Source organism: Raphanus sativus, chromosome 8, assembly GCF_000801105.2.
Source record: "Raphanus sativus cultivar WK10039 chromosome 8, ASM80110v3, whole genome shotgun sequence".
Taxonomy (NCBI): domain Eukaryota; kingdom Viridiplantae; phylum Streptophyta; class Magnoliopsida; order Brassicales; family Brassicaceae; genus Raphanus; species Raphanus sativus.
In genome coordinates, this window is record NC_079518.1 from 25551596 (window position 1) to 25578856 (window position 27261).

Consider the following 27261-nt stretch of genomic DNA (forward strand, 5'->3'; position numbering starts at 1 on the left):
ATTTAATTAAACAAAATTAAAAAACTAGTATGATATCGATCAATGTGAACCATATCATGTGAATGAGATCCATCTGAACTATGATTGATCAACGATCGTCTACTCATATTACTTTAATTTCCCAATGCATAGTTGTATACTTGTATTTAAAATATTAGCCTCGCGGGACACGTTGGTATTTGAAATATATTTTCTTTGCAATATAAATATAATGACCGGGAGTGTGAACTGAAAGCACACAAGCAAACATCCTCTCTTATTTTCCTCCTCTCTCACTCAATGGCAGGCCAGTATATTTTAACGAGTGTTCTAGGGGTAGTTTTGGTATTGACGCTGCTACACAACCCGCTCACCGTCTCCGGTCAAAATATCCCGGCGGTGGCTTTGTTCACGTTCGGTGACTCCAACTTCGACGTAGGAAACAAACAGACTCTCACCACAGCAAACGTTCCCCAAGGTTTCTGGCCGTACGGTAAATCCAGAGATGATCCTAATGGCAAATTCTCCGACGGTTTCATCGCTCCTGACTTCGTCGGTATGTTTAAAATCTTTATAACCAGAGAATCCTAGACCTAAACCTAACGTTAATTAATCTTTCAAGTTAATTAATCTTTTACCAAGTTATAATTAAGTGCCTAGTTTTTGAGGCTTTTAGCTACTATATATATAATTACTTTTCAAAACACGCATGAAAATATTGTTTTGTTTGTACATATTTGATTTGGTCAACATACATGGACTATAAACGAGGATGATTTGAAACTATATGAAATACTATATAATAAAAATACGATATGCAGCAAAATTCATGGGGATACCAATCCCAATCCCGGCGGCGCTTAAACCGAACGTCAATGTCTCACGTGGAGCTAGTTTCGCCGTTGCTGATGCTACTCTTCTCGGAGCTCCGGTTGAATCTGTAAGTCTAATTTTTCTATGTATAGTTGTATATTATAAATTATCTACACATTATTGAGATCCGAGTAAATAATAATTAATCTGACTTCCTTTTACCTATATGGCCTGAAATGGGACCTCTTTTTTGTCTTATAGTATTCATCAACACATCATAATATCTTTACTTAAAAAAATCATCAAGCTTTACTATAATATACACGCAAATTGTAATATTATTTACAAATCTTTTCTTTTCCTGTAGTTGACTCTAAATCAACAAGTGCGGAAATTTAATCAAATGAAAGCAGCAAATTGGGATGATGACTTCATCAAGAAGTCAGTGTTTATGATATACGTTGGTGCTAACGACTACTTGAATTTCACCAAGAACAACCCGAGCGCCGATGCATCTGCTCAACAAGCTTTCGTCACTTCGGTGACCAACAAGTTAAAGAATGATATCGGCTTGTTGTATTCATCAGGAGCTAGTAAATTTGTGATCCAAACCTTAGCACCATTAGGTTGCTTACCTATAGTCAGACAAGATTACAAAACAGGAATGGATCAATGCCACGAAGTTCTCAACAATTTGGCTAAACAACACAACGAAAAAATCGGACCGATGTTGAACGAAATGGCCCGAACAACTCCTGGTTTCCAATTTACCGTCTTCGATTTCTACAATGTCATTCTTCGTAGGACGCAGAGCGGCTTCAACTACAGTGAGTTGGTTAATCAATTACAACCACAGTTTTTTTTTTAATTTAAAGCTCTGACACTATGTGAATACTCTTATATAAAACCGTTAAAATTTATTTTACTAGGGTTTTTCGTGACAAATGCATCATGCTGCGGTGTTGGGACACACAATGCTTACGGTTGCGGTTTACCTAACGTGCACTCCAGGCTATGTGAGTACCAACGATCTTACTTATTCTTCGATGGGCGTCACAATACCGAGAAGGCACAAGAGAGTTTTGGTCATCTTCTTTTTGGAGCCGATCCAAATGTGATCCAACCAATGAATGTTCGCGAGCTCGTTGTTTACCCAGTCGATGAACCTATGAGGGAAGTTTGGTTACCTACAACGTCAGCCACCGTCCAAGCCAGCGACTCTAGCTCGTCAGCAAGCCGCGGTTACGAGTTCTATTGAGTCCCTATAAATTGCATCTAAGAAATTGAATTTGTGATGTTTTCGTTTTCAACTTCTTTTTTCATCTTTCTCGAGTGAGTTTCCCTCTATAATAAAAGATCGATCATTGTAACTCTTACCACGTAGTGTGGGCTGTTCAGGAAGTGAATCAATATGTCGATCATTTACTCAAATAATAAACCAAAATTCAGCTTAGATTTACACGGTTTATATATATATATATATATATATATATATATATATATATATATACTATTACTAACCCGCCTTTTTAAAAGACGGGTATATTTTTTATTTTAACTTTTTAAGAAATATTTATAGTTGTGTTTTTTCTTGTAATCATATTTGTGTAATATTAATTTAGTTTAATACAATTTTGGTAGTTGTATTAAATATGTCAAGGTGCATAAGCTATACGCTTGTGTCATACGCATTATAGAATTAATTTTAAATTTTATTACTAAAATTTGTAACACATTATATTTTCTTAATAATTACCTAATATAATTAATAAAAAATATTCGTATCCAGAAAACCCTAATCAAAATCAACACAGAAATCAAAGTTTCATACTCTATTAGACATAGCGTATATACTCGAATGGTTCTTAAATTGTTATATCCGAAAATCAATATCAAATCCAACCCGCACCAAAAACCTAACATTTTTTTTGAAAAATGTGAAATAGTTTTTAATATATTCTGTTATATATATATATATATATATATATATATATATATATATATGTAAATGGGTTAATATGGTATTTACCATGTTCTTTCAAAAAAATTAACCAAGGGTAAGACAGTTTTTTCATATTCTTCTTCTTTCCTCGCCTTGTAAACCTAAATACTCAGGCGCTCTGTTTTTAAATCTTTTTTCATAATTCTTAAATTTAAATAGAAAATCCACAAACAATTAAGAATAAATCGGATTTGCACAAACTAACATAAAAAAAATTCAATATTCTGCGTTTTTGATCGAGTAGACAGAAGTCACGTCAGACCACTCACGTCGAAGATCTTTCTACACCGAGAACAAAAGTCAAAATTTTGCACATCTGCACCGGTTGATTAAAGAAAACAAAATATCAAAATAAATTATATGTACTGAAATCTTTTGTTAGAGAAAGAGATATGACTGCCGAGAATTTAGGAAACAGATTGGAAGTTACGGTATGTACCAATTTCGAAATAGGTTTTTTATTAATGGCAGTTAATATTTTTAAAGTAAGTCTAGTAATATTTTAAAAAGTAACAGAGACAAATAGTTGGACTGAACTTTTATTAACTGGTCATGATCCTAAATTAATAGTATTGATAATATTTTACAAAATGACCAGATGTTGCTAAATAAGTTAAACTTTGTTTGTAGTGCTGAATTTTGAATTTGTGCAAGGTTTTATATTTAACAAAATAGGTTATATGTTCATGATGTTTGTATAAACATATAAAGTGGACAGTTAAATACAAACAATGAATCCGTTATATCTATTTTACTAGATTTTGACCCGCGCTTTTGAAGCGCGGAATATTTTAACATGAAAAATTTCACTAATAATTTAACAAATATTTTGGTAATTTTTAAAAAGTGTGTATTTAAAATATTTTTGCATTTAAATCAGTACTTTTAAATTTAACCCGATTGTGATTATACCGGTTAATCCGGAGATCTGACAATTCAATTTATGTTTTTAAAATATTCATATTAAAAAATCACTAAAACCCGAGACTAACCGATTGAACTGATGGATGACCGATATGTAATCTAATTGGATTTAAATTGTAATAGTTTCATGATTTGTAATCTTATAATCGAAATTTTAAAGTTCACTATTTTGCAATTTATGAAATTATGACGTTTCTACAAAATTTTAAAGAGAAAATGATAGATATAAAATAATTAAGATTAATTATTGTATTATTTGGAAACATTGATAGTAGTATACAAAATATATTGTTTGGAAACATTGATAGTATTATAAAGAAATAAGTATATTGTTTGGAAACGTTGATAGTAGTATAAAGAAATAAGTATATTGTTTGGAAATATGGATAGTAGTATAAAGAAAGGAACATTAGTGATTTAATGTATGTTTAACTATAAAGTATAAAGGTGTGTTTAATTTAAAAACTTACAAAATAAATGTTAGGTCAAACATAATGTTTCTGTTTTAATAAGATAGATTAAAACAGAAGTACACATCTACTTTATTAAAACAGAAGTACACATATGGATTAACCCTACAAGTTGCACAGTATTTACGCCTAAATGCCATTGACTATTTAATAAACTAAATCGAAAACAATACATTGTCTTTTCCACGTATTAAATGCTTACCAAAAATGACTAATTTAAAATGAAAAAACGCCTGACTTTACTCTACATCCACTTATCATCTCTCCAAAATATCACAATCTTACTTTCTTCATCTCTCCAAAATAAGACCATCATACTTTCTTCTCCTTTATCTAACATAAAAAAAAAATTCCTGGTAAAGTTCATGTATTATCACCTCAAAATAAAATTTGCCATAGCTACAAAGAAGTGTCCGTAACGCATATAACGACAAACCCAATAGATCATTATCAAACATACAAATTGCTCATTGTAATCCTATTTTATTCTGATTTATATGACCTAAGTAAATATAAAAATACAATTTTAGGGTAATGTACAACCAATGGATCGATTTCATAAAGTAGAAATTTAGATCAAACACAATTATTAGCAAATCCATACAGAGATATCGAATTAAAACAATAATGATTACAAATATTTTATTGGATCACAAATTAAAGCATAAAACCCCAAAAAATCTCAACATTTCCTATTTCTATGGTGAAATCGAAACATACTATAAACAATCACAATCAATAACTTTTAAAGCTCAACCACCACAAAATCATCGATTTCCTATTGGTAATCCTAGATATTTACTATTTCAGTTACATTCGAATATATTAACAACAATACAACGCAACTAATAACAACCAAATATTCCTATTTCCTATATTCTACGGTTTTAAATTTAATTCTCAATTAACAGAATATTCTTCAAATTAATTACTGCGTATTATTACTTGCAGAGGTGGTTAGGATATTTATTCTACTCTAGGGTTTTAGCCTCGACTATATATTGACAGCCACGTGAACACATTCACCTCACATTATTTTCTTTACCGTCTCATACAAACCATGGCTCCTAACAAAAGTTTTCCATTTGATCAGCGATCTCAAACCATTTAAGGATAAGTGGCGTGTTCAAGTGAAACTGATTCACTCATGGATACAAAACCCACCTTATGCTGATGAAAGCTTAGAAATGGTTTTAGCTGATATAACCGTGCGTTCTATAACCTTAGATATCATGTTTTAAGTTTTTTTATATTTTTGTATCCTTATAGAATCGTTTGTTGTTTTTAGGGTAATAAGATTCAATGCTCATGCAAGAGATCTTACATTAAGCGTGTTCAACGTAGCCTTCCTCTTGGGAAATGGAAGGTTATTGAGAACATGAAGATTAGTGGAACTGGTGGGAAATTCAAGCCAACCAAACTGAGCTATAAGATGAATATCATTAACGATACTGTCTTCACGGACTCAGATCATAATGATGATAGCGACTTCTTGACTCTAACGAGTTTTGAAGAGATTTTGGGTGGAAGTCTTGATACGACCCGTCTAATTGGTATATACTTTTCATGTTATATATAAAGTAGAGAGTGAAGTTTATTGAACTTTTAACTAACGTGATTTTTCATATTTCCCAGAAATCTTGGGGCAAGCAGTTGAGATAGGTGGAGTTCAGATCATCCAAGTCCACAATGAGGATAGAAAAAGGGTTCAGTTTCGCTTGCGAGACAACAAGTAGTGAAGTTAATTAATTTTATAAATTTCTATTAATGATTGATATGATTTTAATTTACCGATATCATGTGTTTTATACAGTGGAAATGAATTGGCGTGTTGCTTGTGGGGATCTTATGCTGAAAGGATCGAACAACATGTTGAAAAAGTAAATGGTGATAACATTGTTTGCTTAATAAGATTTGCTAAGATCAGTGAATTTCAAGGTATGATATTGTGTGCGTGTTTGAAATCCAATTTGATCCATTTTAAATTTATTTTAAATTTAATTCATTTTAAATTTATACACTATTTTTTATAGGTGAAGTTCAAATAACAAATGCATTTGGTGCCTCTCTCTTGGATCTGGACCCAACAATGCATGAGGCTGTGGAATTCAAAGAAAAGTAAATTTTTATTTTATGTTTATATCTATGCGTAAATTTTCTGTTTGTGAATATTTTTTTTAATTTAATTTTCAATTATCAGGCTCAGAGATGATGTACTTCCTCTTGCTGTTGTGGACCAAAACAATGAAAAATCCCCCATTGTCATTGATGATTGGGATGATGTAGGTATCATCATGATTTCCGAGTTACATGAGACTACCCAGGTTTGTTTTTACATATATCGGTTTATTATATAAGGTGACACATTATAATGACTAACGATTTCCCGTTTGTATGGATTATTATAGCTCGAGAATGTGAAGATCGTGTGTTCGATTGAAGCAATTGATACTGATTGGGCCTGGTACTATTTTGCATGTAAGAAATGTGGGAAAATAGTAACTAGAATCAGTAGAGCAGCTAAACCTTTGTTCCGCTGTGCGATTTGCAAAGCTAATGTTTCTAAGGTGTTCCCAAAGTAAGCTTTTTATCTTTAAATATCATCCTTTAGTTATTTTATATTTTATTATAACACTAATTGAATATAACTAATGTGCATTGTTACAGATTCAAACTGCATTTGATTGCTGAAGATGATAGCGGAAAATGTAAACTGGTGTTGCTTGGCACAATTGCTCAGGAACTCATCGGTTTTCAGGCAACCGAGCTTTGGGACGGTTCTTACGATGATGTACATTTCTCTCTTTCCAAGTTTTAGATTATGATTTAATGTATTTACTGATGTACACCTTTTACAGATCGAAGATCCTGAAATTTTGCCTCAACCAATTATGGATTTGGTGGGCAAATCTTTCTGTTTTGGAATTGAATCCTCTGAAAACGGATCCGACAACTTTACTGTTTCTAAAGTCTGGTCTGGAGATATTCTTCAGAAAATTGAAACTGAATCTGAGCCAGTGTCTCTTGTAGAAGGAGGTTCATCCAGTATGTCTTCTGAAAGGGTAAGCTTTGAAATTACTATATTGATAATTATGTGAACTAAATTACTGTTGCTGCGACTACTTTATTATAATTTTTCTATTTTGTAGGTTATGTTGGTGGATGTTGATAGTCAAACATCATCGGGAGATTGTATGACTCCATACTCAAAAAGAAAGGAAAGTGACAATGATTTTCCAGACATAACATCTACTTCAAAGAAGATCTGCACTGCAGCAGTAAAGACTGAAAAACCCTCGACTGATTAGTCTGGAAGAAGTTTGGTCTGGCGAATCTGATGTTTTACCTATGTTTCTTGATTCAGTATTTCGGTTTTTAGTTTTACCATTGAATAATGTTGGAGTTTGTTATTTGCTTTTCATTTTATCAGTTTTATGTTTTTGTTTTCAATTTAACTTCCAATAATATTATATTTGGTTTTCGTATTTATTTATATGTTTATCACTTTCTTTTATGTTCTTATTGCATATCTACTTTATATGACCTATTTAACAAACAACTCCATCAAACTTAACTAACCAAACAACTTAGCATTTTCTATTTTAAACGATCTACTGCATGGTAAAATAAGAGAGAAGATTTGCATACCCTATTTTCTGAAATGAACTTTGGCAACAATGTAGGGCTCTAATTTGCTTTGCCCCGCCTATATTTTTCTTGATCTACGCCGATAAAGCAAATCCTGCATATAATCTACAATTGCATTAAGTGACAGATAACACTTATATTAAAAAACAGATATTTATAACCTATCTATCTTAAAAAAATCTCACGCCATAAAAAAAAGAAGACGAATTTTTAAAAATATAAATAACTCAATTGCATTAAACGAAAATAAGATATGCCCGACATCTAGGCTAAAATATAAGAAATATATCTTTAACCTATAAACCTAGCCATTTTGTGAACGCACATATCAGAAATAATTTCTCACGCCCTAAAACCTAGCCATTTTGTGAACGCTGCCTCCAAGTTATTGCACAACAGAAACCTAGCCATTCAATAACAATATCCACGCAAAAGATCCATTCTGCTATCTGATAGAGTTTAGACGTAGTACCTTTCCTCGCCTATCATGAAAAGAAAAAGAAAAGGAGTTCCTGGCCAAGGAAAGGAAAATCTTCCTACGAGTTCTACTTCAGGAATACGGAGAAGCCCTGCAGCCTCTGTTCCTATTCCAGTTGGTTCGGGTTCTACTGTGCCATTGACATCTGTTTTCCATAGAGTTTACCAGAACATCGAATCCTCACAATCAGCTACCACTCATAATGCATTGAATGTTGCACACGGTCCTAACTTGGCGTCACCTCAGACACCAGCTACTGCTCCAGTCCGTCTGTTTGGTAAACCTGTTATGATAGAATTTCATAGTTACACAAATTTATTTTTACTAAAATCTGTTCTAACATCACAATTTTATGTCTCTAAAAAGGGGTGGATTTGACTCTAAACCAACCATCAAGTTCATCATTTCAAAGAAGTTGTTTGACTAATGCTAATTGTAAGTTTTTCTGTTACACTATTATTTTAAATGGTTCTCTATCTTTCGTGATTACTTATTAATAATGGCTCAATCGTTTTGGACAGTGTCAATCACTCCAAATTCTCAAATTACAAATCCTGTGAACCAGAAATCAAAGAGAAAAAGAAAGCCACCACGCTCTGTTTTGAATGATATTACCAATATTTCACATTCATTTTCGAATGGAAACGAAGAAATACCAACAAACATAGATGGTGATATGGAAGATGATGACGAAATGCTTACAGAGGATTTTGTTGGAGGTAACAATCGCAATTTTATGTACTTAACTAAAGCTATACATAAAGAAGTTTACTATATATATTTTTTTTTTGTGCTTTAGATATCTCTGATGTTGAATGTGAGCTTGATTTCGATTGTAGTTCTCAAGAAAGTTCAGACTTTGAAAATGAAGCAGATATACTAGAGGTTCATGCTACACCTGACACTGATCCATATCGTCCACCACCATTTTCTATGAAATCTGTTTTGGAACGAAGCCAAAAACGTTCAAAGAGCTCATCTAAGGTTCTAACTAAACCAAAAGAAGAAGGTTATATTCCTATTTACATTTACCGTTTTTTTGTTTTCTCTAATTTACAAGTTACTAAAGAAACTTACTCTCATATTTACATTTACAGAATATCTTGATGAGGGGGATCCTGATCACTCATATCATCATTGTGGTGCAATCTTCTGGTATGGTGAAAGGTTAAATAGACGTAGAAATACATCTACACCTACATTTTCACTATGTTGTTTGCAAGGTCAAGTTCAGTTGCCATTACTTAAAGAACCACCAAAGGTGCTAAAAGATCTGATCGAAGGGGATGACAAATTAAGCAAGCATTTCCAAAACAATTTGAGGGCTTACAACATGGCTTTCTCATTCACTTCACTTGGGGGAAAAGTTGAAAGATCAGTTCAACAGGGCAAAGGGCCTTCTATGTTTCAGCTTCAAGGGGAAAATTATCATCTAATGGGAAGTGTACAGCCAAGTGATGGAAGTGATGCGAAGTTTGGTCAGTTATATATAGTGGACACCGAAAATGAAATTGAAAACATGGCTAACTGTCTCAGGTAACCTCAATTATGTTTGTACCTAACTTGTGCGAGAACATGATTCATTTCAAATTTCACTTTTCTTTCTGCATTATATTTACTGATATTTATTTATTTATGATGTTTATGGGTTCCTTTTTTTCAGCAAAGGGAAAGCCAAGTTCAAAGCCAAAAAGAAAGACAGGCTGAAGGATGAGATTATTGACATTTTGGTGAAGATGTTAAACGAAGTTAATCCTTATGTGAAGCAGTTCAGATCAGCTAAAGATAGATTTAGGACAGATCCTGATGATGCGTTTCATATGCAAATTGTGAGTAACCGCTTACAGGATGGAAGAACTTATAATACTCCGACTGCTACTGAAGTTGCTGCACTCATACCTGGTGATTTTAATCTAGATATGGATAACAGGGATATTGTTCTTCAACAACAATCTGGTAAGCTTAAACGGATTAACGAGATCCATGCTTCTTATCTAGCTATGCAGTACCCTCTACTGTTTACTTATGGAGAAGATGGTTTCAGACTGGGTATTAAGAAAGGTGTGACAACAGCATCAAAGAAACTTAAGAAGCCTAATATCAGTATGAGACAGTTCTTTGCTTTTAGACTCCATGAACGTAAGGGTGAGTCGCATTGTCTCCTACATAGTAGACGACTCTTCCAGCAATTCATTGTTGATGCCTTCACAACCATTGAATCAAACCGCTTGCGCTATCTAAAGTTTAACCAGTCTATTATGCGGTCTGATAGTTATGATTCTATAAAAGAGTCTGAGAATGCTGGACTGATATGCATGAGCAAGGATCAGAGTTCATATTGCCAGCTTCTTTTGTTGGGAGTCCTAGATATATGAAAAACAACTACTTGGATGCTATGACTATATGTAAGCATTTTGGATTTCCAGATCTCTTCATTACTTTTACATGTAATCCTAAATGGCCAGAGATCACAAGGTATCTGAAGAAAAGGAAGTTAAAAGCTGAGGATAGACCAGACATTATTTGTAGGCTTTTCAAGATGAAACTTGATTCATTGATGGACGATTTAACCAGAAAGAATATGCTAGGGAAGACTGTCGCATGTAAGTCTAAATTTCTTTCCTATTCCGATTTTACTTTTTATCCTAAAGATTTTTATAATTTTTTTTCTTTGTCACAGCAATGTATACTATCGAGTTTCAAAAACGTGGCCTATCCCCATGCTCACATACTCTTATTTCTTCACCCCACATCCAAGCTACCCACTACAGACGACATTGACAAGATTATATCTGCAGAAATACCGGACAAGGTTGAAGAGCCAGAACTCTATGATGTGATTAAAGATATGATGATTCATGGTCCTTGTGGAGCTGCTAATATGAATTCTCCATTTATGGAGAATGGATTGTGTTCAAAGTCGTTCCCCAAAGCATTTGCTGCGAACACCACAGTCAATAAGGAAGGGTTTCCTTTTTACAGAAGGCGTGAGAAATCAGACAGTTTTGTAGAGAAGAATGGGTTTAAGTGTGATAACCGGTATGTTATTCCGTATAACAAGAAGCTGTCTCTACGTTATAGAGCTCACATTAATGTGGAGTGGTGCAATCAAGCTAGTTCTATTAAGTACTTTTTTAAGTACATTAATAAAGGAAAGGATCGGGTTACAGTTGCTGTTGAACCTCCTGCTCACATCGTTGACAGTATGTTGGCAAGTGAAGGAAATGTAGCTACCGAACCTCCTACCAGTACAAATAGGAATGTGACTTCTAATGTGGAGGGAAATGTTGTTGATGGCACTGAAGGAAGTCTAGAGAAAAAGAAGAATGAAATAAATGACTTTTTGATTGCAGGTTCATTCAATTATCTACATTTTTATTTTTCTACACTATATTTTATTAAATATTTCTATTCACATATTATTTTCATTGCAGATATGTCTCTGCTTGTGAGGGGACTTGGAGAATTTTTAAGTTTCCCATTCACTATAGGTCTACATCAGTTGAGAAGCTGAGTTTTCATCTACCCGGTAAACAGATAGTAATCTTCAAGGGGAAAGACAAAATCAAAACTGTTGTCACCAGAAAACTCATCGAGAATACCATGTTCCTCGCCTGGTTAGAGTTGAATAAGATTGATGATCTTGCGAAAACTCTAACCTATGCTCAAATACCAAACTTCTTCACATATAACAAGAAGTGGATTAGGCGAAAAAGAGGTTTTAGCATTGGTAGGATTAACTATGCTCCGCGGAAACAAGAAGATGCTTACTTTTTGCGTGTGTTGTTGAACGTTGTTAAATGGCCAACCTGTTACGAAGACTTCAAAACTTATGAAGGTGTTCTTTACCCTAGCTACAAGCTGGCATGTTTTGCTCGTGGGTTACTAGATGATGATCAGGAGTACATTGATGATATCTTAAGGAGAAGTTATGAGAGCACATCAATTGAACTGCGCCAAATTTTTGTTATGATGCTGATGAATGACAGTTTGTCTATGCCAGAGTATGTGTGGGAACGTACATGGGAGTGTCTTTCAGAGGATATCGAGTATAATCGCCGAAATTTTTTCAAACGTCCAGGTAAAATTTTTAATAAAACAAAACAACTCATTAAACTATTGTTTGGAATTTTTTTGACATCCTCTTTCTTTTCTAGGACTGGTGTTAAGTGACGAGGACAAAAAAAATATGCTTTGCAAGAGATTGACAATCTTTTGAAGCGTAATGGTACTTATCTTGCCAAATTCGAAACCATGCCAAAACTGCCTGAGACAAGCCGCCATGATTCAAATGTCTTGATCCTAGATGAGGGGAACTATTCACGTGAATCATTGCTACAAACTGTTGAAGAAGACAGCCGCAAAATGACTGATGAGCAGAATAAGGTTTATGAGGAGATCCTTTCGGCTGTATATGAGGGAACAGGTGGTATGTTCTTTGTTGATGGATTTGGTGGTACTGGTAAAACATTCCTCTGGAAATTATTGTCTGCAAGTATTAGAAGTCGAGGTGATATTGTTTTAAATGTGGCATCAAGTGGGATTGCTTCATTGTTGTTGCAAGGTGGTAGGACTGCTCATTCAAGATTTGGGATTCCATTAAATCCAGATGAGTTTTCTTCGTGTACTATGTCGCATGGATCTGATCAGGCTAATTTAGTGAAGGAGGCATCACTCATTATATGGGACGAAGCTCCAATGATGAGCAAGTTTTGCTTTAAAGCACTGGATAGAAGCTTGGCTGACATAATGGGAAACAATAGCGACAGTCCTTTTGGTGGAAAAGTCATTGTTTTTGGTGGTGATTTTAGACAGGTTCTCCCTGTAATTAATGGAGCTGCAAGAGCAGAAATTGTGTTGGCAGCACTCAATAGATCATATCTCTGGGAACACTGCAAAGTGCTTAAACTGACCAAGAATATACGATTGTTAACATGTTGCTTGTCTGTTGAAGATGCAAAAGATCTAAAAGAGTTTTCTGAGTGGATTCTGAAAATAGGGGATGGTAAAGTTAATGAGCCTAATGACGGGGAAGCAGAGATTGAAATACCTAGAGAGTTTTTGATTACTGACGCAGACGAACCTATAGAAGCAATCAGCAAAGCTGTCTACGGTGATTCTGTTTCACTTCAAGAGAACAAAGATCCTAAGTTTTTTCAACAAAGAGCAATTCTATGTCCAACAAATGAGGATGTTAATATGATCAACGAGTACATGTTGGATAGACTTCCTGGTATATTTCTTAGTTTCCCACTTAAATTGTGCTAAGTTGATGTTGTTTCTATGAATGAAATAACACTTAAGTTGTTTTTTTTTGCAGGTGAAGAAAAGATCTATATTAGCGCAGATAGTATAGATCCATCAGATAAGATTTCTGCAAACAATGAAGCATTGGGTCCCGATTTCCTTAACACTATCAAGGTTTCTGGTTTGCCTAACCATAGCCTGAGACTCAAGGTTGGGTGTCCTGTGATGGTTTTAAGAAACATTGATCCGTCTGCTGGTTTAATGAATGGAACAAGACTTCAGATCACCCAGCTAATGGATTTGATGGTTAAAGCAAAGATTATTACTGGAGAAAAGGTGGGCCATACAGTTGATATTCCTAGGTTGTTAATCACACCATCAGATACTAGATTGCCATTTAAGATGCGCAGAAGGCAATTACCTTTGGCTGTAGCATTTGCAATTACTATAAATAAAAGTCAAGGTCAATCATTGTCTGAAGTGGGTATCTTTCTACCGAGACATGTGTTTTCACATGGGCAGCTCTATGTTGGTGTTTCAAGGGTTACATCTAAAAAAGGATTGAAGTTATTGATTGTTGGCAAAGATGGCAAACCTCAGACGAAAACTATGAATGTTGTGTTCAAAGAGATTTTCAACAATCTCTGAGATTGATCGTAGATGATAAGGTATTTTTGTTGTAAATTTTTAAATTTAAATTATTGCTTTTCATAGAAGTATTTTATTTCTTATGAAGTTTTCTTTTTTCAGACACGCATGGAGTTCAGGAAGACTGCTACAAAAGATGTGCGTTTTAGTTTGAAAAGTTTTATTTTTGCGTTATAGACAAAGTAAATTGTTTCTATCTTTTAAGAATTTTAAATTTCAAAACAAATTTGCAAGGCAAGCATATGACGTTCATTTTGAACTTTTTTCCAGATTCAATCTAAACCTTAAACCTTAGAGCAGCCTAACTGATACTAAGCTATTACCTACAATCTAAGCTACTCCATACTGATCATAGTTACTAACCTGTTTTCGCAAGATTGTGCATGAGTCTATGTATAGATGACAACCCTCAGTCATATCATGGAGAAGACCCAACCTCCTCTAGCCTTCCTCGTAGCTGTTACTTGAAGCTTATGAGTATAAGTCAGACGTCATAGCTTCAGCTTCATCGCAACCTGCTAAAACATAATGAATTTTAATTACAGATGACTCTCGAAAGAAGCAAAACTTTAAAATTTATTTTCAAAAAAAAACTTTTGTTTCTATCTTTTAAGTATTGTAAATTTCTAAACATTCTGGCAACATGAACTGCTTATACAGTGTTCCTTTTTTCCACATTCAATCAATACTAAACCTTTAACTAAAATACAACCTAATTGATACTAAGCAATTAACTACAATCTAAGCTACTGCATGTGTTTGTGTAAAATACATATGAAGATCCTGTTATATACTTTCTCACAATACATAAGAAATAATAAACTAATACAAATATTTATCCAAAACAAAGTACAATAAGATGTGTTTAACTCCATATATTACGATCAAACATTAGACACAGGAAATGAACTGAGAACTTAGCTTTCTTTGCGCTATGAACTGTATCCCTTGCCATTTCTAATATTAGAACTCCTTATGTCTATGATCAGGATTCATGAACATGTGTCTGCGTTTTTTCAACAAACAAAAACACTTTTATTCATTGATTAATTTACAGTTTCCTGAATTAAATAATTGACAAGTTTTTACTTACCCGATGGTGCTTTACATCTTCAAGGTAAACCCGAAAAGTACTCTCTCCAAAACATTGCAATTCCCAACCTCCTCTAGCCTTCCTCTTAGATGTTACAGAGCTTCATCTTCAGCTCAGCCTACCAAAACATAGTTGAATTTACATACTGATTACTCCGGAAAGAAAAAAAAATTACAATTTCTTTTCTATATTATTTTACCTTTTTTATTTGCATCTTCCTTAGTAGATCGACGAACAGAGGCTAAAGTTTCCTTCAACGGATAGAAGCAAAGAGTTTCCTGGTTGATTTAAATAAGATACAAAATTAAGATAGTTAAAACAAAATGTAACCCCATATTCTTTTCTGCAATCGAAATAAAAATTTAATTTAACAACTTTTACAGTATATGTTTTAAATCTAACCTTGCTTATTGTAGATCTGCATCTCTGGTTTTGTCCGAAAAAAACAATTATTTTCCGAAGAAAAGCTTTCCCAACTCCGCATATCATGTATGATAGATCTAGACACGCAAATAATATACTTTCAAACCGAATGAAAATAAAGCTTTTTAAAAAAAAAAACATTCAGTTACTCCATACCTTGATTCGTAAAGATCAATCTATCATCAGATCCACAATTTCTTCACGGAAGGAGTATTTTGATTTGGAGAATTGGTTATCTCCTTCTTCATCTTCATCGCCAAGGGAGAACAACAAAAGTCGTGGTGTTAGCAGAGAACACCGATGGTCGAGAGAAGAGAGAACACTCGAAAGTCGAAACAAAAAATTGGTAATCTCCTACTTCGTCTTCATCGACAAGAGAGAACACCGACAGTCGAGACATTTATTTCCTTAAAGTGAACCAATTTTTTTTTAAACACGAACGGTCTGAAAAACAATTTTGTCGGCCAGTTTAAGAGATGAGAAATATGGGCCACTCAACCAGTCGTATGGCCCAAACCAAAAAAGAATGTGACAAAGGGCCATTAATATAAATCTATTTTTATCTTCAAAGTTTTTAGAAAGTTATTCTCATTGATTTATATTAATTATCTAAAACCATATAGTTTAATTAAAATTCAAAACTCATATTAAATTGTTTTTATTTTACATGCTAATTGATAAAAAAATATATAATAACTAATATGTTATTTATAGTTCACTTAATATGCCTTACTTATTACTTTTTCTATAAATATACAAACCAATTTATTACTAAATCAAATTATTTGTATTTAATTTTTTTTTTAAATTTCATCTGTTACATATGAATAACCATATCAACTTCTTCTGCATTGAACCTAATCACGTTATATTATGGAATGGAGAGAGTACTAATTTGTGAAATTGTAATATTATGTTTATAGTATTTCATTGTATAACAACATTTAATTTTATAAAAAAAATTTACAATTAACACCTGCTCTAGTGTTCTTTACAATAGAAGTGGAAGTTTCAATATTCTCAATATATAATCATCCACTAACGTATGAAGTGAAATTGTTCCCGAGGTTTTTGGGATTAAAGTGGAAGTTTAATAAAAAGTAGTTACAGTTATTTTTAAGTAGTCTATGTGAAAAAATAAATGTTGGACTAAACTATTATTAATAGGGGAAAATTGACATTTAAATCCCCAACATACCAAAATAAGCCAAAACAAACCCGAACTCTTAAACAGGCCATTTAAACTCTTGACTTTTATGCTAACAAAAAAAATCCCCACAAAAAAAGACATGAATTTAATCAAACGTTAAATTGTCATTAACGGACGTTTAACCACAAAAACGACGTGTTTTAATCTATTCTAAAATCCTCAATCTGTCGTGAGTTTCAGAGAGAATGAAACGTGGATTAAATCATGTTTTCTTAAAGTTTACAAAGACAAGTCAGTGAGACAATGACACAATTCATAACAGAAAAAAAAAGTTCATGGATGTACTGAAGAAGCTTGAAGCTGGAAACTAAAACAGAGTTGAGGTAGTTGAAGGAGAGAGAGTCAGAGACAGAGGTGACTATGGCTACTTTGAACGCCGAGATGCGTAAGAACATGTCAGAGATGGCTAAAGCGGAAGCTGATGCTGCAGGAAGAGTGCAGCAGCAATGACCAAACCTGTGAGCGTCAAGGAAACAAAAGAGAAGGAAAATGGAGAGGAAGAGAGGAGGAAAGAGCTGATGAGGAAGATGGCGAAGGAGTATCATACACTGGCTCAGATACTTGATAGTAACGACAAAGGAGACAGAAACAAGTATTTTGCAAAGAAGAAGAAGAAGAACCCTACTGTTCCTCTTTTGGGAGATTTCTATCCTATAACATATTAAAGAAAAGTAAACATAGAACAAGATCATCAAAGAACAACTCTTACGATTACTAACATTGCAGAGAAACTGAAATAAGAAAAAAAAACCATGAAGTTGTTATGCATAAATCATTTTGAACTCTAGCCGAAATAAGAAGAAAAAAAAACACCACCCATCCGAGAGAAAACAATCCAGCATGAACAACAATAAAAAAAAATTAGACTGAGGCTTTTAGACTCCAAACAATTCAGGGTAGCTGTGATTGTCCTTGAGACATTCATTCAGAATTTCCTTGAGACACCCCTTGTGAAGGTTCTCCCTACAAAAAGAACACGTTGTTATTATGTTAAACAAAACAATGTATAACCATCAAACTTAAGTCTTGGTTTGATGGTTAAAGCGGAAGAAAAAAAAAAGTCTTGGTCAGACCTCAAAATTAAGTCTTGGTCGACCTCTTGGTTTCTTTGGAGGCCTCTCAACAGTTTCATTTGAACATTTGGTTTTGGTGTGACCTTCTTGAAGACAGTTAGAACATGTCATCACACGCTTGTCTCGGGATAGCTTAGTTTGTTGGGACGAAGAAGACTCATTCTGTCCTTTCTTCCGCTTCAGAATTAGCTTTTTGCCTCGTTTTAATTTAATCCTCATATTTTCAAGGTTTCGGGGTTCTGAGAGAGATGATGAAGAAGAAAAGTGAAATTAGGGATTTTAGAGATGAAACTCACGACAGATTGGGAATTTTAGAATAGATTAAAACACGTCGTTTTGTGGTTAACGACTGTTAAGGATGATTTAACGTTTAACTAAACTCGTGTCTTTTTTGTCTTGGTCAACAATAGTTACGGATTTGTTTGTGTTAACATAATAATTGAGAGTTTAAATGGCTTGTTTAAGAGTTTGGGTTTATTTTGGCTTAGTTTGGTAAGTTTGCGATTTAAATGTCAATTTTCCTAATAGGTCATACTTCAACTTTAATAGTATTGTATATATTTATATATATAAGCTGAATTTTCTTTGGTTCCAATTTGATTATAAATTTTTATATCCAAATTATTCAAAAATCACAATACTTGAACCAAACTAATTTAAATAAGGGAAATTGTTTTTTTAGCCCATTAAAATAACAAATATGTCTTTATATTCTAATCTCTCTTATTTTATGTCCTATTAGACTATTTTTTTTCTAAATGACAATATTGCCCTTAAATTTCAATTTAAAATTCAAAATTACAATTAAAAACTAATTTTGAATATTAAAATATAAATTTTTACTAATATGTTTAAAAACAAAAATAAAAAATAAAAATCTTAATTAATTTTTAGCCTAAAAATGAATTTCCTTTTTTTAAAAAGATTTTCTTTTTTTAAAAGATTTTTTTTTTTAAAAGATTTCTTTTACTAAAAGGTATTTTTTTACTAAAAGATTTTTTTTCTAAATTTTTTTTTTAAAATCGATTTTTATTAATAAATAAGGAAACATAATATTCCCAAATATTCTCTTCTAATATTATCCTTATCCGTAGAACATGTATAGTAAAATAGGTAGATTATATTAAATATGTTAGAAATCGATTTCTACTAGTTTTAGATTTATAGTAATATGTAGATTCTGATTTCTACAGGTTTTATATTTATAATAACGTGTAGATTTCAATTTCTACAGATTTTAGAACTATAGGTTAAGCGTAAAATGTGTTTTTCAAATATTTTTAGATTACTATTATTTACGTAAAATACGTATTCTAAACATAGTAGATTCAATGAAAAAAGTAGATTACATTTTCTATTGAGAACTAGTGAGGAACTTCGGCAAAAATTGGCCCCTAAACTAACAGATCCGCAGATCCGGAACAGAATTGACGGACCAACACCCCACCACCATTCACAACACAATCGGAGAGAAGAAGATCTGAGAGGAAAAAATCAGATATACATTCGGGGAGACCCTAAACGCCGGTTCAAAACCAGGGGCGGACTCCGTAAGGAAGGAGTGTTGTCATATGACACCACAAAAATGTTATAAAAAGTTATTTTAGCTAATTAAGGAACAATATAATATCAGTAGCTTAGATGGTAAATTTCTCCACTATGAACCAACAAAACCCCGGCCGAAGACACTGGTCTCCGGACACCGGAGCAAAACTAAGTCACGAGAGAGAGAGAGAGAGAGAGAGAGAGAGAGAGAGAGAGAGAGAGAGAGAGAGAGAGAGAGAGAGAGAGAGAGAGAGAGAGAGAGAGAGAGAGAGAGAGAGAGAGAGAGAGAGAGAGAGAGAGAGAGAGAGAGAGAGAGAGAGAGAGAGAGAGAGAGAGAGAGAGAGAGAGAGAGAGAGAGAGAGAGAGAGAGAGAGAGAGAGAGAGAGAGAGAGAGAGAGAGAGAGAGAGAGAGAGAGAGAGAGAGAGAGTTTGTTGTAGCTGTTCAATTTGTTGGGTACGTCAACGTACACAGATTCTTTTACGTGGCTTAACTTTTACTATACCGCTCGCTTAATCCCAAAATGACAAGGTTGAAACACACATTATTATTTTATAATTCATTTACTGAAGCAACAACTGTATCTTGACTATCGTCTACGCTCGAGAGTCAAGATAATAATATAGTACCATTTTGGTAATATTCTATTTGAAGGATTTGATTACATATATAGATCTACTAATAATTTCCATAGCGAAAAAACTTCTGTTATCAAAACAGAACTCGTTTCGAGCCTTCCACGTGATCCAAAAAATCGATGGCCTTAGAGGAGTTGAGAGTCCTATAGGAGGCAGCACCGTGAGAGTTGGAGCATCTATTATATTAAAATAGAATTCATAACTTTATTTCATGTGTGATATTTTAAGTTGAACCATTTTATTTAGAAGATTTATAAAATACACATAACTTAACTATGATATCATTTAATATCTTCATTTTTATTTAAAATAAAAATAAATATTAATTTAAGAAAAATCTAACAAAATCTTTCAAGAATCTTTTTAGAATCTTTTCAAAATTTATTTTCGAAAATTTATTAATTCAAATTTTAATTGTCATAAAATATAATCAGAAATTTAAATTTAATTTAGTTTTGATTTATAAACAAAAAAAATAAAAATTGTGTAAAATATTGTAATGATAATAGCCACTTAAAATGATTACTTTTTTCAAAAATACATTTTACAAAGATTTTAAAAAGATTTTGTTGGAAAGCAATATCCATTTCTGTTTAATTATATAACATGTATAAAAAATTAACTTATTTTAAAATTTTATATATACAATAATCTATTATATAAGCTGAATAAACAAAACAAATTACTAAAAAAAATCTAACACTTTGAATTACGGGTCGGGATCATAATAAATTAAATACAAAATAATTCTGAAGTATGCCATTTCTAACAAATCTATTCATTTTAATTTAAACTATTATATTGAACTAAATATGATAAAATTATTTTAAATTTATAAGTTAGTATATTTATTTTCATAAATATTAAACATTTATTCTAAAAATATAATATGGTTGTAGAATGGTTTAGCATTAATAAACTATATAATACATGTACAAAAATAACTTTTCTTAAACTTTTATATATACAATAATTTATTATATAAAATGAATAAACAAAACAAATTTCTCAAGGAAATCTAGCACTTTGAATTACGGGTCAGGATCATAATAAACTAAACATAAAATAATTCTCAAGTATGTCATTTTTAATCATCAAAATCAAATTCAATAGGAAAAATTAAATACATAATAAGAAGCAATATATAGGGCATATATATATATATATATGATCATTTGGAATAATTATTAATTAACAGCATGAAAACTATAAAACTAATGTAATTGAAATAGTGATTTAAACATTTAAATATATGAATAATCTTAAAAATATACTAATTAAGTAAAACAAATATATATATAAACATGAAAATAAATATCCGCACGGTTGTACGGGTCGAAATCTAGTTTGTAATTAAGTCTGTCATAGAATTTAGGCTACTGGAGGGTCGATGCAGCAGAGGAGCCAGGAAAAACATAAGTCCTTTCTAAAATACATAAGAAAAAAAAATGTTTTTGTTTTTTGCTGTAGTTTTAAAAGTAAAGCTAAACTATGATTGGTAAAAATTAATAGAAATTTGTTACAATTTTAACTTTTAAAAATAAAGCTACAAAACAATTGGTAAAATCTAGTACTTTAAAAATAAATAAAGCTAAAGTAGAGAAATATAATCCAACCAATCACCCCACTATATTGTTATCATTTTTTGGGGGCTGAAATGTAACATTTATATTTCAACAAAAGGTTTGCTTACAAAAAAAAAATTAGGAAAACATGTCTTTCAGAAAAAAACAATTTAGAAAAACGTAATTCAAAGGATTTTGAAGACAACCAACATACTAATTTCCTGAGATTCTTGATACTTCCATCCAGCTAGTATAATCTTCTTCTTCTGAAATTCTGAACCAAAAGACCATGCTTGTAGATATTTTAGCCGGTTGCTAATTTGATAACGAATCAGATTTTCTAACTCTATATTTTGAACTTTTAAACTACATGATTTCATTGAGAGTTAAACTTCAAGGCATCCCATTTACTAAATGAGTACTCTAACCAACTGAGCTATGGAAAGAGGTGGTTCCTCGGTGTTTCCTATGAAAAGAGTTGTTTCCTCGTTCTTGTTTCTGAGTGTCTATTTCAATTCCTTCATCGGTTTTTCATCTTACAGAGAGGTGGTCTTCACGGGACATAAAAATGCAATCGATACCATTCCGGTGTTTCTCGTAGATGAAGTCTCTACTTCAGTATTACATTATATGACTATTCTTCAGCTATTTGACTTTCTCGTGAAGACTTTTCCGACGCATTCAAACATCGTAGCTGTTATATTTGACTGAATACTTATCTTACTTAGCTTATTTACGTTTTCTATGTTATACTTATTTTCATAGAAAATGGATAATTCTCTCTATCTATTGTACCAAAGAATATTAAGTATGAATAAAAGTAAGTTAGTCTTAAAAAAAAACTGAGCTATGAAAGTCTGTTGTTATAGAGATATTATCACAAAGCATTCACAATCTTATTTTTAAGTAACTAGGGGTTAACCCGGGCTACGCCCGGGAAAATTTTGATTTTTCAAATATTTTGTATACAATTATTTCGTTGGATATTGTATTCTGAATTATATATTTTTGTGAATTTATGAATATTTTATATTTATAGTATGCATAATAAAGAATTTAGATATTTTTTTAGTTTGAAATTATTTTATTTTACATTGATGTAAACATTTTTGTGATAGTTAGATTTTTTTGTTTGTATTTTTTGTGATAGTTTAACTTTTGAAAGTTTTGTATATATTTGAACTCTTATTTCTATTTTTGGATCTAATAAATATTTTCCAACAGAACTTTATATTATATAATCAGAATATTTGATATTATATATGTTTTTTCTTTTGACTAAAAATATTTTGTTCCTATCATTTTGTTTTTAAAAATTGGCTTTCAAATTAACCAAATCAAATGTCAATTAAAAACGAAAAACATAAACCGGATCCCAATCTCCTATCTATATTAACCTGACCAAATCAAGTGTCAATAACCAAAAACATAAACCGGATCGTAATCTCATCTCCACGTTGACGGAAACAAATCATAGATATGATATTAATAATTAGAATAATTACATATCTAAATATATTATCAACTAAGTGATTATTTTAAAATTTTAAGCTTATTTTAAATTAAAATGATATTAATATTCTCCGTACATGTTTTGTTATTCTTCTTATAGATCATGTTTATTTTACTATTGAAAAATGTTCAGCAATACATAACAGTTTCATATGTTTTTAATGTTTACTCTACTTTAATTGTGGTAGTTATGATAATAAGTAGAATGTAGATTTTAGTATAAACCATGGATTATATTTTCGTTCTTATATGTTTTTTTCTTGAATACATCCATAATTTATTTTCCTATGTGCAAGTTGAATACATACCAACTTTAGAGGATATAATACTTTAAACTACAACTAGGATACAACCCGCGCTTTGAAAGCGCGATATTACTTATGTTTGAAAAATTTATCAACTCATGTATATGGATGTTTGTATTCAATTCAGTTTCAGTTTTATTTTTGGTTCAGTTTGGCTGTGGTTTTTGGTTTTCGGGACGAAGAGATTGGACAACCATTCTTAAACTCACCTCAGAACTACAATGGACCAAAGTGAATTTTTAAAATCATCTCCATGACTTACGTTGGAATAACATCTTCATCAAGTTGACCTTCATCATCAAAAAGCCTTCCCAAAACCAGTCTAGTGGCTAGATTCCAGAATTGTAGTTCAGAGTTATATGTTTTACATGATACACACAGTAATATATCAAAATAAAACAGAGAGGATTAGAGCAACTAACACGGCCAAATGTCTTCTAAAAGTGGAGTCTAACATCTGTGAAAGCTGGTCAAAGACGAATAGAACAACCGATAAAACCATTATACGTGCAGCATATAGTGTCCAAACATCAACAGTTACACCAGAAGACCCATATAGTGAGACAAAAATAGATTTTTCTTTTCAAAAATAGAATTCTTATTTCATTTTATTCTTCAATGATCAGAATTTTATAAAACAGTAAAAATAAGAAGCCTTTTCTTTACCTTCTAAAACAAATTATTTAGTGTCTAGGTTGTTTAGGGCATCCCCATCAGTGATCTTGAGGGAGGATCATAAATTTAATTTTTTATTATTATTTTTTTATCTTTTTTGTTTGATTATTAAAATATATATATATATATATATATATATATAGACTAATCGCGGGCCGCCACGGAGCGTGGAACCTGTCGATACAGCGCTGAACCGGTTCGTCCAGAAGGGGCGCAGCGAGACGGGATCACTCAAATTCATTATTATAATTTTTTTTTTTTGGGAAGCGTGAGACCTCTTCTCCTGAACCCTTAATGCGCCTGCTCTTACAGAAATTGTATCACGAGGTCACAGTTGCCAACACCTGTGTAAGTTCCCAGATTACAGTGAGAAACATCAGTGGAGCCTGTCGAGCAAACCCATTCTCACATAAACTTTGATTATTCACTTTTATACTTGATCAAAACCTATACAAACGTATTATATTGGTATGCTCAATTTTTTTAATATTTTCTAATCATAAATCTATGAATAATATTAACCAACCAACTAACAAACTTTCAAAAACCAAGATGGATGGAAGAAAATACCAAGAGGATCACTCCAGGATCCATAAGAAATAAACTCTAGTGTGGTGATGAAGACATACACAGCGAGCACCTATTATAATGGGTTTTAACAATTCTAGATGTTGTGTCTCCAGAAAGTCTGAACTCTGTCTTAGCACAAAAGAAACCCATAAACCAAGTCAAACACGTTTCCAAGCCCCATCTTAGTACATGGCATAAATACATTGGTCTGTTCACTTAATCAGTTAATTGTTTAAATTCTCATAAAAAGTAGATAGGAGCAATAACCCTAAATCAATTTTGAATTATAAACATCCATTACTCAAATCTGAATGCATGATTTCATGATTTCACCAACTGTCAGTGTTCCAGGTTTGTCTGTTGGCATGAGAGATTTCACAGGGAAATAACAGTTAGATCAGGAGAAGAGACATATACGAAAAGAAAGAGATCTCACAGGGGGAATAACAGTTAGATCAGGAGAAGAGACATAGACGAAGAGAAATAGATCTTACCATATATGATGTAGCGGAAGTTTCTAGGGATAGAACTAGATCCGTTTATTCCAAGAATACACGAATCTAGGGTTTGTGAATACTCTTCACAGTGCTTAATTAAAAGCTCTTAGGGGTTGTGAATACTCTTCACAGTGGTTTATAAAAACCTCTTTAGGGTTTGAGAATACTCTTCTCAGTGGCTTATCAAAACCTCTTCTGGAAAACTCCTTTTATTAAATCATCATAAACTCCCTACAACCATAGAGTCTAAAAGACTATATATAAGAAAACCATAAAACCCTAAAACATTAAGATAATTATCAAATAATTTATAAAATAAATAATAAGATAAATGGAAATATTTCAAATATTTATCTGCATCAATATACATGGTCTTGGCATAGTTTTGTACGAAGCAAAGGCGAGAGAAACACAGAATATACAAAAACAAATTAGGTTATTGGCTGTAGATGTGATGATTAAAAAATGTTATAATTGTATTTAATTATATAAGTTAACATATAAGATGGATATAAGAAGCGTGTTTTTAAAATTAGACACAACATGATCAATAAGTCCAAAATTGAAATATGCCAAGGTAATCTTAAATAGGACTCTAAATTAATAGTGTAGATTATAATACAAAATTCAAATTAAATATGTACTAAAATATTTAAACTTACAATTATATATTTGAATATATTATGTATTTTTTGATAATTCTGTTATTTTGGTTGAATTGCTGTTTGGTATATCTACATCTTATTTTATATAGCCTATCATTTTTTTTGGGTTGAATACTTGAAATGTTAGTAAAAGCTGTGATTTTTTACTTGTATTTTTTTTTTTTTTTGTAACGGAAAATCTGAATGAGGAATTTCCAATTGACCTAGTAGCGCTTTTTGTGATTTTTTACTTGTATTAATGGTTTTTTTGCGCTATGCACGGAATATTAGTTTTTTATGAAAAAAGTTTTCAACATTATTTATAACACTAATGTTTATATATTAAATCAACTGTATAGTTGATTATTGTAGATAAGCTCTTGTTCTTTTTTTTTTTTGGTCAGTAGTACTCAGCTTACGAATATGGTAGTTTTGGAGATGGAAAGCTATGTTATGGGCAATGGGTTTTCACCTTTGTATTTGAGCTATGTTGACAATTTACTTGTGGTTGTTTTCTATTTGGTTCCTTTATGTTCATTAAATATTTTATTCCTTAAACACTTAGTTATGATTTAATATATTAGTTTTAGATTTTCTTACTCAAAGTATACATATATAGTACTCTTGAAAATGCCTGCAATGTAGCGTATAGAAGTTATGAATAAATTGTTTTGGTTGTATATGTACTTATTTTAATAATTCGGTAATGAGTCGTGGAGTAATAATGCCATGTGAATTCTTTTTGATGCTTGTTTTGTATTCTGATGTGGACATTTCATAATTATTTATTTACTACGAATTTTTAAAAGAGATATTTAGTTTAGTTTTCTCACTTCTTGATTGTATTTTTATTTATTGTTTATTTTTATATTATATATTTACTAATTTTAGTTTTCTTGGTTATATATCAAATGATAATACTATGATGCTTAATATAATATTTCTATTTCTTATAATGCAAGCTTGTTTTTCTTATATTATATATTTAATTATAAAAATATTGGAAATAAAAAAATATAAAACTATACGTTTTTCTGATAGATGATTAATGTGGTTTTTCCATTCTTATTTTGTATCTCTACTTATTTTTTCTTATATTTGTATATTTACTTATTCTAATTTTTTTTCTTTTATGTCAGATTTTAATATTACAATAAATGTTTAATGTGATATTTTAATTTTTATATTGTATATTTACTTATTATTTTATTATTATATAATTTTTAGTTATATGTTCAATGTAGTTTTCTAATTCTTGTATTGTGTATTTACTTAGTATTTATTTTTTCGTATATTTTATATTT

At 31.7% G+C, this 27261-nt stretch overlaps 3 protein-coding genes and 1 pseudogene across 3 annotated transcripts; all 4 read left to right on the top strand.

Annotated features, from left to right (window-relative positions):
* Positions 1 to 223: 223 nt before the first annotated feature.
* Positions 224 to 2247, top strand: LOC108818874 (GDSL esterase/lipase 22). Its single transcript, XM_018591824.2, has 4 exons — positions 224 to 535; positions 801 to 919; positions 1160 to 1619; positions 1722 to 2247. The coding sequence occupies exons 1-4, from the start codon at positions 280 to 282 to the stop codon at positions 2048 to 2050; spliced, it is 1164 nt and encodes a 387-aa protein (XP_018447326.1). The 5' UTR covers positions 224 to 279; the 3' UTR covers positions 2051 to 2247.
* Positions 2248 to 5375: 3128 nt separating this feature from the next.
* On the top strand, positions 5376 to 7496 carry LOC108820442 (replication protein A 70 kDa DNA-binding subunit A-like). The gene is made up of 10 exons (XM_018593383.1): positions 5376 to 5396; positions 5477 to 5741; positions 5824 to 5920; positions 6002 to 6126; positions 6222 to 6306; positions 6389 to 6512; positions 6597 to 6766; positions 6856 to 6979; positions 7047 to 7250; positions 7338 to 7496. Exons 1-10 carry the CDS (start codon positions 5376 to 5378, stop codon positions 7494 to 7496), a joined length of 1374 nt encoding a protein of 457 aa, XP_018448885.1.
* An 827-nt stretch (positions 7497 to 8323) lies between these two features.
* Positions 8324 to 14209, top strand: LOC108820441 (uncharacterized). Its single transcript, XM_056993011.1, is given in 13 exon segments — positions 8324 to 8591; positions 8681 to 8749; positions 8836 to 9033; positions 9114 to 9323; positions 9412 to 9850; positions 9978 to 10618; positions 10621 to 10917; positions 10995 to 11029; positions 11031 to 11667; positions 11749 to 11762; positions 11852 to 12395; positions 12516 to 13547; positions 13635 to 14209. Coding segments are annotated over 13 exon segments (4959 nt in total).
* A 12-nt stretch (positions 14210 to 14221) lies between these two features.
* On the top strand, positions 14222 to 17600 carry LOC130499109 (uncharacterized; annotated as a pseudogene).
* The last annotated feature ends 9661 nt before the right edge of the window (positions 17601 to 27261 follow it).

Coding starts and splice junctions, on each gene's coding strand:
- LOC108818874 (XM_018591824.2), top strand. CDS start 280: ATGGCAGGCCAGTATATTTTAACGAGTGTTCTAGGGGTAGTTTTGGTA. Junction 536..800: donor CATCGCTCCTGACTTCGTCG/GTATGTTTAAAA, acceptor TACGATATGCAG/CAAAATTCATGGGGATACCA. Junction 1,620..1,721: donor GCAGAGCGGCTTCAACTACA/GTGAGTTGGTTA, acceptor TTATTTTACTAG/GGTTTTTCGTGACAAATGCA.
- LOC108820442 (XM_018593383.1), top strand. CDS start 5,376: ATGGTTTTAGCTGATATAACC. Junction 5,742..5,823: donor TGATACGACCCGTCTAATTG/GTATATACTTTT, acceptor CATATTTCCCAG/AAATCTTGGGGCAAGCAGTT. Junction 6,307..6,388: donor GCTGTGGAATTCAAAGAAAA/GTAAATTTTTAT, acceptor TTCAATTATCAG/GCTCAGAGATGATGTACTTC.